We start from the raw sequence: 16,401 nt of genomic DNA on the forward strand, positions 1-16,401 counted from the left end.
TCGCTGTTCGGTGCCGCTGCCCGGTGTCGCTGCCCGGTGCCGCTGTCGCTGCCCGGTGTCGCTGCCCGGTGCCGCTGTCACTGCCCGGTGCCGCCGCTGGGGGGCGGTGGCGGCTCTGGCGGGGTCACGTGACGGTGATGGCGCAGCGGTTCTGGGTGCTGCGGTGCTGCCGCTGCCGCCGCTTCCAGGGGCAGCAGGTGGGGATGGGGCGGGCCGGGACGGGACGGGGGCAGTGGGTTCCGGGCTCTGACCGACCCCTCTGTGCCCTCCCAGGCCAAGCGCAGCGGGCGGTGGAGCTGCAGCGTGTGCGGCCAGCGGCAGGCCGTGCAGAAGGTGAGGGCGGCCCCACACCCTCAGCCGCGTGTTCTGGCCCTGGTTCGCACCTCGGTGGCACCTGGGGTGCCGCCTCACCTCGCGCTGTGCCCCTCTGGCTGCTCCCTCAGCCTTGTGCTCATTCATTCCCTGCAGGTCTATGGCCAGGGCTCGGGCCTGGAGTGCAGGCGCCACGTCCAGAAGCTGAACTTGCTGCAGGGTGAAGCAGAGGAGGCGCTTGGTTGGACATCTTGGTACAGTGTTTAACCTTTACCTGCTCGTTGCTTTCGATGTGCTGCAGCTGATGTGCACCTTCACACTCTGGGTGCCTGTTGCCCAACCTGAGCGTGTCACGGGAGGGTTTTCTGGCCTGTTGAGAAGCCTTGACCGTGCCAGTTTTGTCCTCACCTCATTAGGAGCAAGGTTTAGTGTCCCAGCATGTTTCTTTTGACAAGGATTTCTTTCATGTAACTTTAGGTGATCAGTAGCATGTGTTGGTAAGGCCTTTACTCATTAATACATATGCAATAGGGTTTGGGTTTGTTGTGTTGTTTTTTAAAATTTGGTCTTTCTTAAGTACTGTTTGATGAGCTGACTGTGGAGGCGTCCATTTTACAGTTTACATCCTCAGAAAACATCCATTTGAAGAAGTTGCTGCCTAACTGTTGGCATTTAAGGGGTTCACACTGTAAATCTGTTGAGTAATCAGTGCTGCTATTGATAAAAGACTGGTTCAGTGCAAACACTTCAGTGTAATTCCTGCTGGGCTGGAAAATCTGAGTAACACCTTCCTGTTTATTTCATTCCTGAATCTGCTTATAAATCATCCAATCTGGACGTGGTCTTGAACTGGTCCAGCCTCCTTTTTACGCAAAGTTATTTTCAGAGATCAGTCAAGGGTAGTTACATAACTTAGTTCTGACTACACAGTGCTTCAGGGCTAAGCTTGGGGAAGAAAACTCATTGTTCACTTTATCAAAAAGTGTTGCTATTTTTATTCTCAAAGAATTGTGAAATTCAAAACATTGTGAAACAACTTCCCTTTTTCCTTGCTTTCATGGGATAAAATTAGTGAGTTTAAGCTGTTGTACCAAACAAACACTGTTATATCCCTAGTTGTGCTCAATTAAAATTTGTCATTTCATGACTAGTGGCTTTAGATCAAACTTGCAACTCTGTGTAGCAACAAGGAGGGCTACCCTCTGACTAGATTTAATCAAGTATTTGTGCAATGTATCTTGCAAATCATTCATTTGGCCTAAGTTATTCCATAGATCCTGTTTTTTCTGATATGTCTCCTATCCAGCGTTCCTATCCATGCTTTCTCTTCAATCCCCTGTGCTATGACTGGGTGAGTTGAAGCCTATAAATCAACAGACAGGAGTGTGTTCTAGAAATAGTAGTTTAAATCTCTGTTTTAGGTGTGCAGAAGAATCTGTAAATGACAGCAAAAATAGAGCAGCACAATGTGAGGACAGTTCAGTCCAGCAGGTAAGATCCCTACAAAGTCATTGTGTCCTGGGTGAATCCCAGTGAAACCAGTGATCCCTTGATGTGGTTCAGACAGCTGAAATGGTGTGTCAAAGCAGAGACTCCTGCAGAGGGAGATGTACACAGAAACCGTTTCGCTCAGAACTGAACCTGGGAACGTGATACAGGAACGTGTCCTAAACTGATTCATGATTTGAGGCATTTGGCACATGTGAAACAATATCAGAACCCCCATGTTTTGCTGGTTTTAGTAATTCTCCAGTGTTGTAGGAGGGAAGGACAGAAGGCAGTCGCTGGAGTAAATATCTGGACCAGAAGAGTGAGGATCAGGAAGACGACGAGGAGGAGGCAGCTCTAGAAAGGCAACAGTTCTGTTCCCAGAGAAAGAACACTGTGGGAGAACAAAGGTACAGAGAGAGCTTGGTTTTGTAATTCCTGCCCCCGAGTGGTGACACTTGATTAGGAGGTGTGGGAGGCAGCTCATCTCTGAGATCTGAGCTAAGTGCAGGTTGTAGTGTATGACCTGAGCTGAGTAGGGGTTTGGCATTTGGGGATAAAGAGCCATGCATTGTATGAACCTCTCTGGTGATCTGTGGAAAGAGTCACAGTGGATCTAATCTGTCCTCTTTGTGAATGGTTTTCTTGGCCAGGAAACACCAGAAGCGCTTCCTCTCCAGTGATGTTCCAGAGCTTGCAGAAGAAAGTGGAGTTTCTCAGCTTGTCTACCAAGCCAAAAAGGTTAAAACCACTGAGGTACTTTAGCTACAGAAGATGCTTCTGACTTCTTCTGTATCATCATAATTTTGAATTTCTGTGAGGCTTTCTCTGCTCTTCTCCAAGCAAGCCAATGAATGACTGGGGAGAAAAAAAGTATGTTGGGGGTTTCTCTCTGAAAGGTTTTATTCAGACAAAGCCAATGCCACCTTTAATGCTTCTGCGCTGCATTTATAACTAAGTTCTCTCCCTTCTTACAGCACAAGAAATGCTTTGTAACAGTGCCTGATGGACATGATGGGGATGCTGGTTCTGGAGGCAGTGTGGTTCCTGCTGTCTGTGAGTCTGTAGTGCCTGAGGAGAATACACAACCTTCAACTCCTTGTACCAAACCATCCAAGTGGAGAAAATTTCTCTCATCATCTGACAACTCTAGTGAAAATGCTGGTGCAGTGGCCATGGCACTACAGGAGGGCAGTGGAGGTGTGGGGCTGGACAGCACCGTGGCTGGTGGGGCTTGGAGGTGCTTAGGACAGGCTGGACAAACTCTGCCTCAGGGTAGAGGTTTTGAATTTAAAAAGTGTGTTGCTAGCACTGAGGATCTGGCCTCAAGACCACCCAGCAGCAGTTGCGCAGTTGAGGATGTGCTCAGAGAACCTCAGAGCCAGGTGCTAAGGGCAGGATCTGGTGCAGAGACCACTGCAGGAAGGTGCTGCTTGGGTAGCACAGGGAGGGCAAATACCCTTACTAACTCTAACCTTGTGCCAAAGCTGAGCAGCATTTCTTGTGAGCAACTCTTCTGCACAGGTGAGGAGTTTGATGATGATCTGTGAGAAGTACAGGCATCTTGAGCATGCCTTTATTGTCTCTAATGCATTTGATATGTTGTTTACTGAGGCACAGTTCTGAACTGAAGGTGGTTTCACTCAAAGCCATAGAGAACTGTACTAGTAAAGTTGTTTAGTTGCTTGATGGTTGTGTTTGGGGGGAAGGGAAGGAGGGGGAAGAGACTGTTGCTCTCAGGTTACGGTGTTGTCTAGCAACCTCAGCAGCTAGAAATAGGAATGGAAGTAGGTCAGCTTCGGGAGAGAAAGCTCCAGGCTTTAAGGATTCCTGGCCAGTACAATTAAGTTCTGTGATTGACTCCTTACAAACTACAGGTCTTTTTCCCTGGACTACATCATTGTTTCGATCTCCCATAGCAACCCTTTCTTCCAGAGCTGTGAGCAAGCTCCAGAGCCAGCAAAGGGATTGCATTTCTCTTCTTCAGTGTAGCCCTAAGTGCACATCAAAGTATGTGCAAAAAGGGAGATCTGCCTTTTTGTGGTTTTAGCTTTAGCAGATATGCTTTGTGGTTTTAGCCTAGTCCAGTAAATAACATAGCTGTGATACTGAAATGCTCACACAGACATCACATGCAGTAGTATTTATTTTTCCTTCCATTCTACAAGCACTGAATAACATGAGACAGAAACCCAGAGTAGGAAGAAAGATTAACCACAGTAGCTTGTGCTGCATTATCTGCTTTCAGCTAGAAAATTGCTTTTTGTTACTACTACAAGTGAGGTGGCTGCTTAGAATACTGGATGGCATCTAGTGCTGCCCCAATGTCACAGTTCTTGGTCTGCAGGAGCCGAGTGAGCCATCCACCCTCATCAGAGAAGCCCATGGAGAGCATCTGGGACAGGGACTCAATGAGGCGAGGGTCTGCTTCTGTGAAGAGAATAATAGTTGAGAGTTCAGCTATTTCATGTAATTGGCAAACCAGGCAAGGCTCTGGTAGCACTTTGTGAGGAGACACGCTCTTCTGTGTCTCCCCCCAGTGCAGATGTTTGAGATAAACAATACATAATCAGAGCTAAGGAAACCGCTTAGTCAGGCTCAGCTGGCCTTGCTGTGGGACTCAGTGCTGCTGATCTCAGTGAAGGGGCCTTGGATACTGTTACTGCTCCCACCAGAAAAGTGCTGCCCTAAAGCCACAGGATGTACTGGTTCCCATCCTGCATTAAACAGCTCTCTTGAGCAGTACACAGCAAGGACACAACTGAGGACAGCACCTATCTCATGTTTTTCAAATGGTGTATTAGCCTAAGGTCAGACATCTGGTTAAGACTTAGCAACATTCAAGAGAAGAACCACCTGATCACCTCTAACAGGGTACAAGAACTGCCAAACCTGCCCAAGTCAGGGACAGGTTTAGCTCTAACTTACACAGCTTTGGTTTCTACCAGCTCTGTAACAAGTCTGCTTGTGTCAGGCCAAGCTGACAGTTCCCAAGCCAGAGCTACTCTCAGCTATGAAACCTGCACACACTCTCCTACCTGGGGGGAGGTGTGGGTAGAGAGCAGCTTCTCGCAGTCCTGTAGGTCCTGGCTGGGGAGGATCCCGAGGCACATCCAGGGAGCTGGGACCATCTGTGTCTGGCATTTGCAAAGACTGCAGTTCACCTGTGGAAGGATCCACTTCTTTGGATGATAAGTGGGTCCAGTCCTCCTCACCCCCCGATGAACTGCTGGACTCACTGTGCTCCTGAAATGGATAGAAAAAAGGTCCAGGTGCTGTAGTGCTTTTCAGGCAGGATGCACACTCCTGTCTGCCTTTAATACAGAGAATTACATCCACAAGAAGTCCCACCACCTTTTACACCTGTAACAGTGCTGTATATAATTTCATCTGCTCTCATTTTAATATTCACTCCCACCGTGCATGCTAAGTGATGATATTCAATTACTGTCATAGTTCCTGTACCTGGGAGTGGAAGCTTCCATCTTCCATTTGTGTGGGCACAGGATCTATCACCATGTCTTGTATCTGTTCTGCAACAACGTTTACTTGTGTAGCAGAGTCTGTATTATTCCAGTCTGCTTTGGTCTGAAGATTCTGGGTTGGAGTACTGTTGGTTGCCTCAGCATTGGTATTCTCTTGGTTGGCAGAAGTGGGAGTCACTTTGCTTCTCTCTCCTCTGTGTTCCACATCGATATCAACTTCAATACCTAGAAATGCATTTGAGGTGGACAAAGTCTTAAGAGATTTTTCCAAAGCACAGGCCTAAATGATCCTAAATGGATCAATTCCTGCTCTACACTCTTAAGGTTTCTCTCACATCCTACAGTTTGCCATGTAACATGCAGGAATTAAAATGCAAAGCCTTCTTTAATAAAGAATAGCTAAGCACTGTATCATCATCTTCATCTACACAGACGAGCCACATATTTAAAGGGCCAGAGCAGAAGTTGTATCTATGTCCACAGAAACCAGGCAAAATCCAGTCACCACTGACTTGAAGTTACAGTGCTGACATGTTATGAAATCTTTCCTCACTTTGTCTCAAAGTGGCCATTCTAAGCCTAGGCATTATTAGTATCCAAGTTAAATTAAGCCTTTGAGGCTTAGGAGATGGTTCCAAGACCAGTCACAACAGCTGACTGCTGCTCCTGTTAAACAGGCCTGTAAACCAGTGTCAGGGACTGGTAACAAATTGTAAGTCACTTACCCAGGGGGCTCAGAAAAGCTGCAACACTCTCCCCAACATTCTTTAGGAAGGTGACATTGGGGTCCTGAGGCTGGCTGTTAGTAGAAGCTTCTAGAAAAACAATTTCTGTTAGCACACACAAGCTCAGAGGGAAAGGGCACCTACAGAGGGTGTGTCCCCACAGCAGCTTAGTGCTCATTCCTGTCGCTCACATACATCACACAACAAAGCACTACAGAGAAAAACTAACTGAGCTACCCCTGGAACAGAAAGCCAGCACTAGCATTGTTATGGCTCATTACCCATGCTGAAAGGCAGATCTGGAGTAGAATAGTGACATGCTTGACCTAACAGCTTGGGTTGGTTTGGTTCCAGATACTTTATCTGTATCCTCATTGATTGCATGAGCCCAAGCACACCTTAAAGTAATCGTACTTTGTGCCAATTATTTCAAGCAAATTAGATCAGTTCTTGTGTTTATTTTCCCACTCAGACTCTACCCTGTGCTACAGAACCTCAGCTAGTCTGAGGCTCCACCACTACCACCTTGTCTACCAGGGCATCACCTCTTACCTTCTGCAGCAGGTGCACTGGGGGCTGCAGCAGTGGCTTCAGCTTGCTCTGAGTTCTGGCAGGGAGCTGCAGGCCCAGGATACCCCCAGCAGTGCATCCACGGGAAGGGTGGAACACCATGGCGCATTTTACGGAGCCAGCGTCCTCGGGGAAGCCACTGTAAAGGGTAACATTCATGTAACACTGTTCACACAACCACGTTCTGAGCAACTGAAACTCAGAATGTGAATTTGAGTAATCTCCCATTCATCAGTTCCCATCCATAGATTTTGCTCACCTCAAATGGATTAAGCAGTGGGCTTTGGAACATCACCATGTTGTGCTCCTTGTGGATTCCTTTCCCCTCACAGGTGCTACACAGGTCATAGTCTGGACAGACACTGCACTTGAACCTGGTCCCCACCACGGGTCCCTCACAGCCATCACAGATGACATTGGGGTGCACCATGTTGCGGGGAGGCTCCTGGCTGCACTGTGAGCGGTGCTCCCGCTTGCACTCCTTTTTCTCTGTTAAGAAAAGGAAACTTTGCATCAAGAACAGGTTACTATTTACAGGCTGGAAATCAGGCAGAAGAGGAAGCACAAACAGCCCATCAAAGCAGTGTTGACTTACTAGGTCAGTTTATTTTTACACTGGCTGCCAAATCTAAGCCAAGCTCATGTAAGACACCTTAAACCACGTGCAAAGAGGTTTTGCAAAGAGACCTTCCCCTGAAACCAAGCATGCCTTACCCTAAATATCTCTTGGCATGCTTATTTTAGATTAGTACTGCACCACCTAATCTAGCTTTTCATCCTACCTTCCCAAGCGCTGCAAGAACAAAATGTTTCTAGAGAAGGAATTAGGAAGGCGAACGCCAGGAAGCATAACATGAGAACAGGGACAACAGGTGTGGCTCACTAGATGAACTGCAGATAAAGCTTTGAAAGCATCTACCTGAACATAAGGGACTATCAAGCAACTATGCACTAGGAGAGTGGAATTAAGGCTAACAAGTTGTTGTGAATATTTTAAAATACCAGTGCCAGTTTAGTGTATCCAAGGAACAAGAATGACAACAGAGCCTCGCATTGGACCAGCTGATAGGGCAAGGAGGAAACTTGTGGTCTGTTTATCCCACCTCATCGGGGAAGATTCATGTTCTGTCATATTACACTGCCCTTTATTTAACCTCCCCGCAGAGGCCGCAGCTTCCACCAGGCCCTTGAGGACACGGGGAAGGGCCGGGGCTGGCTTGTCCGGTTTTGGGAGCGCTGCCAGGAAGCGCTCAGCCGAGACCCGCTGTAACCCTCCGGAGCTGCGCGGCCGTACCTTTGATGTAAACACGGAATACGCCATCCTGCACATACGGCATCGCCAACTCCAGCTCCTCGTCGGTGGAAAAAGCGATCAGGTCCCCGTCCTCATCTGTAAATGGCGAAGGGCAGGATGAGGGGCCCGGTCGGGTGTCACGGGGGGTAACGGGGTACCCAGAACTCCGCACCCCGACACCTGCCATCCCCGGGACACCCCCCCCCGGGGCCCGGCCCGCAGCGCAGCCCCTGCCCCGCTCACCCTTGTAGTGCATGCGGAAGGCGGGCGGCGGCCCGGCCCGCAGCAGCCCCTGGAAGAGCTCGGCGACACGGTCGTAGATGGCCCGGTAGCGGGCGGGCGGCGGCAGGGAGAAGCGGCGGATCTCGCGGGCCGTCTCCTCCTTGCCCAGCAGGTAGGCTTTCACCGTCAGCGCCGCCATGGCTGTGGCGCAGCAGGAATTGCGGCCGAAAGCCGGGAGAGGCAGACACAGGGCGGAGCGAGCAGCTGCTACAGCGATCCCGCGGCGGCCGCTTTTATAGCGCCACGGCACAGGCCCCGCCCCGGGAGCCCCCGCCCCTTTCGGGCCAGGCCACGCCCCTGCTGCCCCCGGGCCCGGTCCGTCCCCATCTAGCGCCGAGGGGAAAGCGTTCAAGGCACGTTTTCCTGCAGCCGGGAAAACCTGTGGAAAAACCTGTGGATGCGTGCAAATGCCCGTGTCTGCCCCCTGCCCTGTTCGGCCCCCGGGAGCAGCTCCTGTGCCCAGGTTTGCGCCCCGGGGCAGTGCCAGGAGGGTCTGGGGGCACGGGGTTGTTGTGGTCGCCAAAGCACCAGCGGGGCCTGGGCGGCGGGGAGTGAGTGCGGCATAGGGACCTTCTGGGTGGCCTCCGAGACACACCGGTGGGGAAACAATCGCACCGTGGGGCAGCTCTGGGCTGTCCTGGTCCCATCACCGTTCGGCAGCGGCCACCAAGATACGCCGAGCCACGTGCAAACGCGGCACTTGGCCATCCCGGCCCTGCTTGTCCCTTCCATCGTGGCAAACAGGGCCAACTCGGCCGGGGAACAGAGGTGGGGAGCCACGCGCCAGCCCTGCTCGTGTAGCACCCACCGGAGGGGTTTGCGTGCCGAGCATAGCAGGAATAAATAACTCTCCCCCGAACCCCGTGTTTTGGAAGGGGGGCTAAAAATAAAGACACTGGTGTAAACACAACTGACATTCAGGAGGATGTGCTGAGGCCTTTCCAAGCTGGTTGGCAGCAGTATTTTTTTGCAGATCAGATACAGCTGACAGGCCTCTTAATCCAGCCACAGGAGGGTTCAGCTGGCAGAACACACCGTCTGTGCTGTCCAAGCATAATTAAATAATGATGGATCAATGATTATTAGGTTCCTTGTTGGTGTTAATTTCCTTTCACCCAAGGGCCTGACCACTCTGACTCTCGGTGCTGTATTTCTTGGTTTAAGATACTAAGAACTTAGGAGAAACTGTGTCACGATTTATCATCTGTAATCAAGAGAAGCATACATTTTAATTTCCACATTGGGAAGGTAGTTTATTTCTTGACCTAAAGTATATATGTTAAAACACTTGGCCCTTCATGTAGAGACATTTTTGGCATATGTGTGGCGATGTTGAAATTGCAACCCTTTCCTGGAAAATAGTATTTACAGTGGAAAAGTTTGCCCCATTTAAGTCAAAATGTTTTCTAGAAAATTCAGTTTCTAGGTATGACATGGCTAATATTTCTACCACAAAGCAGTGAGTTAAAGTTTAAACACCAGCAGATTCAGGTGGAAGCGCGGATGAAGGATGGATATAGGAAATGATTCAGCGACTTTTACAGCAGGAAGTATTGAAAGGTTTGGGTAGGCAGCAAACCTGTATTGCACTCACCTTCCCTTTTGCCTGTTTGCTGTGTGCATCCTTATGTCTGAAAGCTGATGACTTGACATTGTTGGATTATGGTTTTTCTCCATAAAATCTGCTGTGGCACCAGCAGAAGCAGGACATGCAGTACAGGACACTCTGCCAGTGTTGGATCTGCCTCACCATGCAGCACCTCCAGCATGTTCATCTCATGCCCTGTTTCTGAGGACCCCAAGGGCCACTTTTGATCTCATCTATAATGCCAGAGACTCGTATTTTGAGATCCAGCTCCAGCACATTCATTCCTTAGGTTCCAAGTTGCCACTGTCCCAGACAGCACCAATTCCTATTCCCTTCTCCACCCCTGCCTGTGCTTGAGTGGTGTTTGAGGCAGGGGGGCTGTCCTCAGGTTGCCGCGTCTTTTCATGTCAGTTCTGTCTCCAGGCTAATTGATTGTTGCATTTATAATTATGAAGCAATGCGCTGAAGTAAAATCACAAATCTGAGTTTTCCTCTGTGTCCACTTTAATCCAATTCTCCTGGTGGGACATGCTGAGTCACGCTCAGCTTTCTGGGTATGACATCATGCACTTTTACAAAACATAAGGAAAACAGGCTTTCACCGGTCTGTTGTTGGCTTACCTCACCGATCACGGGACAGGGGTGACTCAGTGAGTCTCCTCCTCGAGGTCGGGGATTTCCTCCCAGCAAGCCCTTTCTCAGCTCAGATCTCGCTCTCCCCCATTCTCTCCAGCCCGGGAATCTGCCTCTGGCTGGTTCCTCGGCCCCTAGAAGAAGCCACACGAGGAGCTGCGCTGTATTCCCAGATCCACTTGAGAAGTTTCTCCCTCTGTTTGTAAGTGGATCTGGATTTTGGCATTCTCAGCGTGAAGCAGTGGCTATGTGGATATTTTCTTATGGTTCCATAGGAATCCCATAGCAGCACAGCAACCCCTGCCCAAAAAGTGGCTTGTTGGCCCCAGGTGCTGAGCAACCAGCTTCACAGATGGGTGTAGCAAAGGAACAGTAAAAGGAACAGGAAAAAAGCTGTTGGAGTTTAAAAATTCAAGTTAGAGAGGAAAGGCTTAAAAAGGAGCAATTAGCATCCCTTCAGTGTTCTGCTTTCTCTCTACACCCACTTCTGCTGGGAAATGTTTAAAAATATTTGGTGAGTTTTTTGTTCCGAGGGCACAATCACCAGAAATACTCCTTATGTCCAAACTTTGCATGTTTGCTGTAAAAAAACCCTGGGGGGGAACAAGGTGGGGTGGGGGAGGGGGATGTCAAATCTTTTCCTTGCTTGCAAACCACAGCAGAGGCTGATGAGGATTTTCCAGAGGAAATTTTCCCCCAAATCATTGCTCCAGCCCGAGGCTCCCATCACTGTCCCAGCACTCCTGGTGAGAAGGGGAGGATTTGGCCCCTGTGCCCCCCGGCTCTGGCAGGACAGTGTGTGGTGATGGAGGGACCATGTGTAGCTCTCCAGGCTGCACCAAGTGCCCCATCCACACACTGCAATCCTACACGCTCCTTCTAGAGGCTTCTGGAGAGGTGCAGGATGCTCCAGACATGTCGGGTCAGACGCTGGTGACTCAGCCCGGTCCCATGACCACTTCCCTCCTCCTCCAGCCCAGTGAAAACACTGTTCATGCCTCGGAAGCAGAGCCCTCCTTCCTCATTGGCACAGGCAGAGCAGAAAGCCGAGCAGGGAGTTTTTTGCTGTCTCATTTTTGAGGCTATGCTTTCCTGAAGTTTACCTGTGCCATGTCAGGTGTTTACACAGGCTCAGCAGCGTTTCTCATTGCTGTGACGTGAAACTTTTAAGGGCAGAAAACTCTGGGACAGTTTTTTCACTGAGACAGAGGAGCAGATAGAAGAATAGGTGGAGAGCAGGCACAAGGTACAAGCACGCTGGGGGTGTCATGCAATTCCATAAGGATCTTGTGTTCCTGAAGGTGAGAAAGAGCTTTTTACAACCTACGCAAATTGCTTGGGGCAAGTGTTGCTTTGAGAACCTGACTTGTAGCTTTTGCCCTGAATTAAAGCATCAACATGTCAACACATTGAAGGTAAAGCACTCTGTTGTCATCTTCCTCTCTCGTGGCTAAGGAGATTTGGAAACATTTATACTGCAGTGAAACAAACCCTGGTGATGTTTGAACACAGCAGCCTATAAAACACATAGAAAATGAAATTATTTTGTTTCTTGCATAAAGCAGCCTGGGAAGGACCAAGCCCGAAGATGGGCCAAACTACAGAGCTGAGCTCTTTAAAGCACTAGATAAAATCAGCTATAAATCTGGGTTACATTTTCTACCTAGGCATAATAAATGTTTTCTCTTTCTAATTTTTGTAGTGGCCTCAGGACCTGTGGATTACTATGGGAGTGCTTCCCATGGAGGGTCCTCATTTCTGCAGCACGCTCAACATTGCCAACATCAACTGTTCAAAGATCATGAGATCACCTTAAGAAAACCTTTTCTCTCTATTTGCTGCTGGAATTTTGTGTCTCTGCAGTTCACATTTTAATCTTTGCTCTGAAAAAGGACCAAAGCTCAAAACTTCTCAAAACTTCTCAAAATTTGCTCAAAACTTTAAAAACAGAATAAAAGATAAAACTGGGAGCAGAGGGATGGACTTCAAGATTAAAAGGGACCTTTTCAGGTCTGAGAGAAAAATGGCAGGTACTGCAATTTTTCCAAGAGAACCCAAGGTTTTTATCATGAGAGGGTGGTATAAAGCTCATTAATTTCTTCAGACTTTTATGAAGACAAAGTATAACAGCAGAAATTAGATTAAACTTCATCCTTGGGAAAGAGTCTAATTAATTGTCTTGGAGAAATTATTAATGTTCCTCTTTTCTCTTCCGCTGCAGACACACCACATATTCTGAGCGGTGGGAGCAGTTTGCACCTCTGAAAATAAACAGCCAATAAATAGCCATTTAATGGACTAAAACGTTTCCCCACCAGCAGCTCTTACTTGTCTGCCACCTCTTGGGGGGTTTTGCCATTAATTCCTGTGGACCTTCTGTTGGCTCCTGGGTTTGACACGTGGGTTTGAGGTAAGAACTCAAGTGGGCTGGGTGGGACAGAGCCCCTGGTCTTTGCTGTGATGTGCAAGTGCTGTTGCTGCTGTGGTGGAGGCTTCACTGGCAGAGGGTGTGCTGGGCTGGAGGCTGAGCCTGGGAATGTGGGAGCTCACCATGGAGCTGGACAAGTGCTGCAGGGCTCGGCTGCCCTGAGACGTGGGACCTGCTGCTGCCTCATGTTCTGAGGGGGATGGTTGCTTGGGCAATGCTTTGTAAAATCCAGGTCAGGATGCACAGGTCCAGGCCCCGGCCCCTGGGGTTTTTTCAGCATTCCAGAGAGTTCTGCTCAGGGCTTTCCCTGCTCAGGGATTTCCCTGCTCAGGGTTGTGCCTGGTGCGAGCAGTGATCTGTACCGGGGCCTTGTAGCTCCTCCCTGGCTTCTGTCAGTGGAGGGAGGTAGAAACCTTTGATGCCGTCCAAAGGGCTCCCTCTGCCGATTTCCTTCCCGCATCTTCTAACCACTGGGAGAGGCCATTTCAAGATTTGAAAAATGTGGTTTATTTCATGAACTGGAGAAGATTCTAAGGATGCAGTTAGACAAAACCATAACCTGCAGAAATGGGCGACCTGGGCTTTTCCTCATAAATGTGCATGGCCCTCAACGAGGCACTCAGAGCACCTGGAGGCAGCCCCCGCACCCTCCTGGGCTCCCTTCGCCGCTCGCTTTTCCAGAAGGAAACAGAGCAGAGGCCTGAGGACCCATTCGCCAGATTTTCCTGTTTCAGGAGGATTCCCATGTCTGCTGGAATGTTGCTGGGAGGGGATGTGCCCACAGACGGTGGCTGGCTCCCAGCTCATCCCTGCCTGCCACTTGGGACATCTCTGGGGCGGTGTCTGAGCATTGCTGAGTGCCTGCATCACCACTCCTGCCTCTGGCACGGGCACACGCCTTGCTGTACATTGCACCCTAATTGATCCAAACATTTCAAGCAACAGACTTTGATCACTGGAAGCCAGTCCTACAATATTTACACGTCTGAGAAATATTTACTTGCTAAAAGAGCTCTGGGGAATGGAAGATGGCAACTTTCACTGGTTCAGGAATTATGTACCCACGTACAAGGCACCTGAGCTGCCTGACCTCATGCACACCCACAGAACCAAGTTCAGATGATGAAGGCAAATAAATGCCTGTGGAGCCTGACCTCACTGTACAGTCTATAACGAAATAAGCTGGACCCATTAACAGAAGAAAACAGAAGCAAAATTTTTAATCTGATTTCTTCTGTCCTTCACCCAGGCAAGCATGAGCTTGAGGTCATAACCCTTGATTGCCAGGTCCTTTGGAAGAGGGATAATGTCCTTCCAGGCAGCAGCTTCTTTTTGTGATATTCATCTGGCCTCGATTTACTCTCAATAAACATTGGATGCTGTTTCCTTAACCAAGATGAAACACTTCTGTGGTAATGGCAGTGAGGATACCTGCATGACTCCAGGGACTGCTGCCCCCGACCTGATCCTGCACCCCCCAGCTGTGCGCACCCCGTGGGGACATCCCTGTGCACAGGGGCTGAGCACACACCTCTGTCCAGGGGCACCCACGTGTGCAGGGATTGGGCCATTGCTGGGGGTCCATGTGGGGGGATGTGCGTCACCCTGGCACAGCCACAGGTACGTGCACACCCCCACACACTGCAGACAGATGGACCCGGGCACATGTTCACACACACACAGACATATGGACACACAGAGAGACGCATATGGACACAGCCATGCACACACACACACACACACACGTACAGACCCACGCAGGCACCCACTGATATATCTGTATCTTTGTGGGAACATATGGATGGGCATGAGGAGGCAGGCGTACATTGACAGGAAGAAGCAAAGGATTACAAGAATGTACCTTTATATATGTAACGCATGAACGTGCACTCTTGCACACACATGCACATGTGCACGCAGATGCACATACACACACACATACACAGATGGACACGGACACAGACACACACACATGCACACACAAACACACACACAGACACTCATAGTCTCAGACAATCTCACACACACTCACACAGTCACACGCTCACAGACGCACATACACACACACATTCACACACACTCAGACACACACAGACACAGACGCACACAGATGCGCACTCACACTTGCTCACTCACTCACACTCACCCACACTCACACTCACCCACACTCACTCACTCACACTCACACTCGCTCACTCACACACTCACTCACACTCACCCACACTCACACTCACTCACACTCACACTCACTCACACTCACACTCGCTCACTCACACACTCACACACACTCACCCACACTCACTCACACTCACACTCACTCACTCACTCACACACTCACTCACACTCACTCACACTCACACTCACTCACTCACACTCACCCACACTCACACTCACTCACACTCACTCACACTCACTCACACTCACACTCACTCACTCACACACTCACTCACACTCACTCACACACTCACTCACACTCACTCACACTCACACTCACCCACACTCACACTCACACACTCACTCACACTCACTCACACACTCACTCACACTCACTCACACTCACACTCACTCACTCACTCACACACTCACTCACACTCACACACACTCACACTCACTCACTCACTCACACACTCACACTCACACTCACTCACTCACACTCACACACTCACTCACACTCACCCACACTCACACTCACTCACACTCACTCACACTCACACTCACCCACACTCACACTCACACACTCACACACTCACCCACACTCACACTCACACACTCACACACTCACACACTCACTCACACTCACACACTCACTCACACTCACCCACACTCACACACTCACTCACACTCACTCACACTCACACTCACTCACACTCACACACTCACACACTCACTCACACTCACACACTCACACTCACTCACACTCACTCACACTCACCCACACTCACCCACACTCACACTCACACACTCACACACTCACCCTCACCCCGCCCTTCTGCAGTCCCGCATTCCCCCGCACGGGAGCGCCCTTCTCTCGCGGCAGCCCCGCCCATTCGGCCCCGCCCCTCGGCCCCGCCCTCGGCCCCGCCCCGCCCGCCCGGCGGGCCCGGCGCGGGCGCTGCGTGCGGGCGGTGCGGGAGGTGCGGGCGGTGCGCCCCGCTCCGCTCCCGCTCTCGGCTCCGCGCTCCCCGCTCCGCTCCGCCGGGGCCCCCGGGGCCGCCGAGGCCGCGCCGCGCCCGGGACATGCGGCCGCCCCCGCTGGCGAGGAGGCGATGAGGCTCCGCAGCGGCACGGCGCTCACGCTGCTGCTCGGCTGCCTGTGCGCGCTGCTCTCGCTCTCCTGGTACGGCGCCTTCGGCGGGCACAAAGGTAAGGGGGGCTCGGCCGCCTCCGCGGGGACCCGGCCGCCGCCCCGCCGCCGGGGAGGAGGTGCAGGGACTCCGCGAGTCGGGCCCGGCTGGACCCCGGGGGTGCGTTGGGATCCAGACCCGGTGAGCATCCTGCGGGACCTGGGGGATCCCCAAGGGCTGGATCCTGCTGGAGCCCCAAGGGTGCGGACTCGGCGCGATTCTGTGTGCCTCTGGCCCCGCGGTATTCCCTGG

General features: G+C 50.7%; 3 protein-coding genes and 1 long non-coding RNA gene across 7 annotated transcripts in view; 3 read left to right on the forward strand and 1 right to left on the reverse strand.

Annotated features, from left to right (window-relative positions):
* Positions 1–115: 115 nt before the first annotated feature.
* LOC125333521 (MRN complex interacting protein) lies at positions 116–3,487 on the forward strand. 2 transcript variants are annotated; one of them, XM_048319427.1, is made up of 7 exons: positions 116–197; positions 274–333; positions 469–566; positions 1,734–1,803; positions 2,074–2,210; positions 2,454–2,556; positions 2,778–3,487. In XM_048319427.1, exons 1-7 carry the CDS (start codon positions 138–140, stop codon positions 3,348–3,350), a joined length of 1,101 nt encoding a protein of 366 aa, XP_048175384.1. In that variant the 5' UTR covers positions 116–137; the 3' UTR covers positions 3,351–3,487. The 2 variants fall into 2 exon arrangements, with proteins under 2 accessions (XP_048175384.1, XP_048175386.1); XM_048319429.1 differs by having other exon boundaries at positions 2,454–2,541.
* Positions 3,488–3,928: 441 nt separating this feature from the next.
* SQSTM1 (sequestosome 1) lies at positions 3,929–8,366 on the reverse strand. 2 transcript variants are annotated; one of them, XM_048319425.1, is made up of 8 exons: positions 8,118–8,366; positions 7,875–7,970; positions 6,840–7,069; positions 6,563–6,719; positions 6,011–6,100; positions 5,266–5,510; positions 4,839–5,046; positions 3,929–4,230 (listed from the first exon to the last, which is right to left on the reverse strand). In XM_048319425.1, the coding sequence occupies exons 1-8, from the start codon at positions 8,293–8,295 to the stop codon at positions 4,073–4,075; spliced, it is 1,362 nt and encodes a 453-aa protein (XP_048175382.1). In that variant the 5' UTR covers positions 8,296–8,366; the 3' UTR covers positions 3,929–4,072. The 2 variants fall into 2 exon arrangements, with proteins under 2 accessions (XP_048175382.1, XP_048175383.1); XM_048319426.1 differs by lacking the exon at positions 6,011–6,100.
* Positions 8,367–11,384: 3,018 nt separating this feature from the next.
* On the forward strand, positions 11,385–12,547 carry LOC125333830. The gene is made up of 2 exons (XR_007206984.1): positions 11,385–11,678; positions 12,080–12,547. It is a non-coding gene; the product is annotated as an uncharacterized LOC125333830 (long non-coding RNA).
* Positions 12,548–16,008: 3,461 nt separating this feature from the next.
* The window catches only part of MGAT4B (alpha-1,3-mannosyl-glycoprotein 4-beta-N-acetylglucosaminyltransferase B), a 51,296-nt gene continuing 50,903 nt past the window's right edge, over positions 16,009–16,401 (forward strand). Inside the window, exon 1 of one of the 2 annotated variants that reach the window (XM_048319924.1) lies at positions 16,009–16,168. In XM_048319924.1, coding sequence (XP_048175881.1) covers positions 16,072–16,168 — 97 coding nt within the window. In that variant the 5' untranslated portion in view covers positions 16,009–16,071. The remainder of the gene's footprint in view (positions 16,169–16,401) is intronic. The other variant, XM_048319922.1, reaches the window with a different exon arrangement.

Source organism: Corvus hawaiiensis, chromosome 15 (assembly GCF_020740725.1).
Source record: "Corvus hawaiiensis isolate bCorHaw1 chromosome 15, bCorHaw1.pri.cur, whole genome shotgun sequence".
NCBI lineage: Eukaryota > Metazoa > Chordata > Aves > Passeriformes > Corvidae > Corvus > Corvus hawaiiensis.

What these genes read in the sequence shown, in the direction of transcription:
- LOC125333521 (XM_048319427.1), top strand. Translation starts at nt 138, where the DNA reads ATGGCGCAGCGGTTCTGGGTGCTGCGGTGCTGCCGCTGCCGCCGCTTC. An exon ending in AGCGGCAGGCCGTGCAGAAG is followed by an intron (nt 334 to 468) that starts GTGAGGGCGGCC and finishes CATTCCCTGCAG; the next exon opens with GTCTATGGCCAGGGCTCGGG. An exon ending in AGGACAGTTCAGTCCAGCAG is followed by an intron (nt 1,804 to 2,073) that starts GTAAGATCCCTA and finishes CCAGTGTTGTAG; the next exon opens with GAGGGAAGGACAGAAGGCAG.
- SQSTM1 (XM_048319425.1), bottom strand. Translation starts at nt 8,295, where the DNA reads ATGGCGGCGCTGACGGTGAAAGCCTACCTGCTGGGCAAGGAGGAGACG. An exon ending in CACTGCTTAATCCATTTGAG is followed by an intron (nt 6,720 to 6,839) that starts GTGAGCAAAATC and finishes TACCCTTTACAG; the next exon opens with TGGCTTCCCCGAGGACGCTG. An exon ending in CTACCCACACCTCCCCCCAG is followed by an intron (nt 4,231 to 4,838) that starts GTAGGAGAGTGT and finishes TTCTCTTCACAG; the next exon opens with AAGCAGACCCTCGCCTCATT.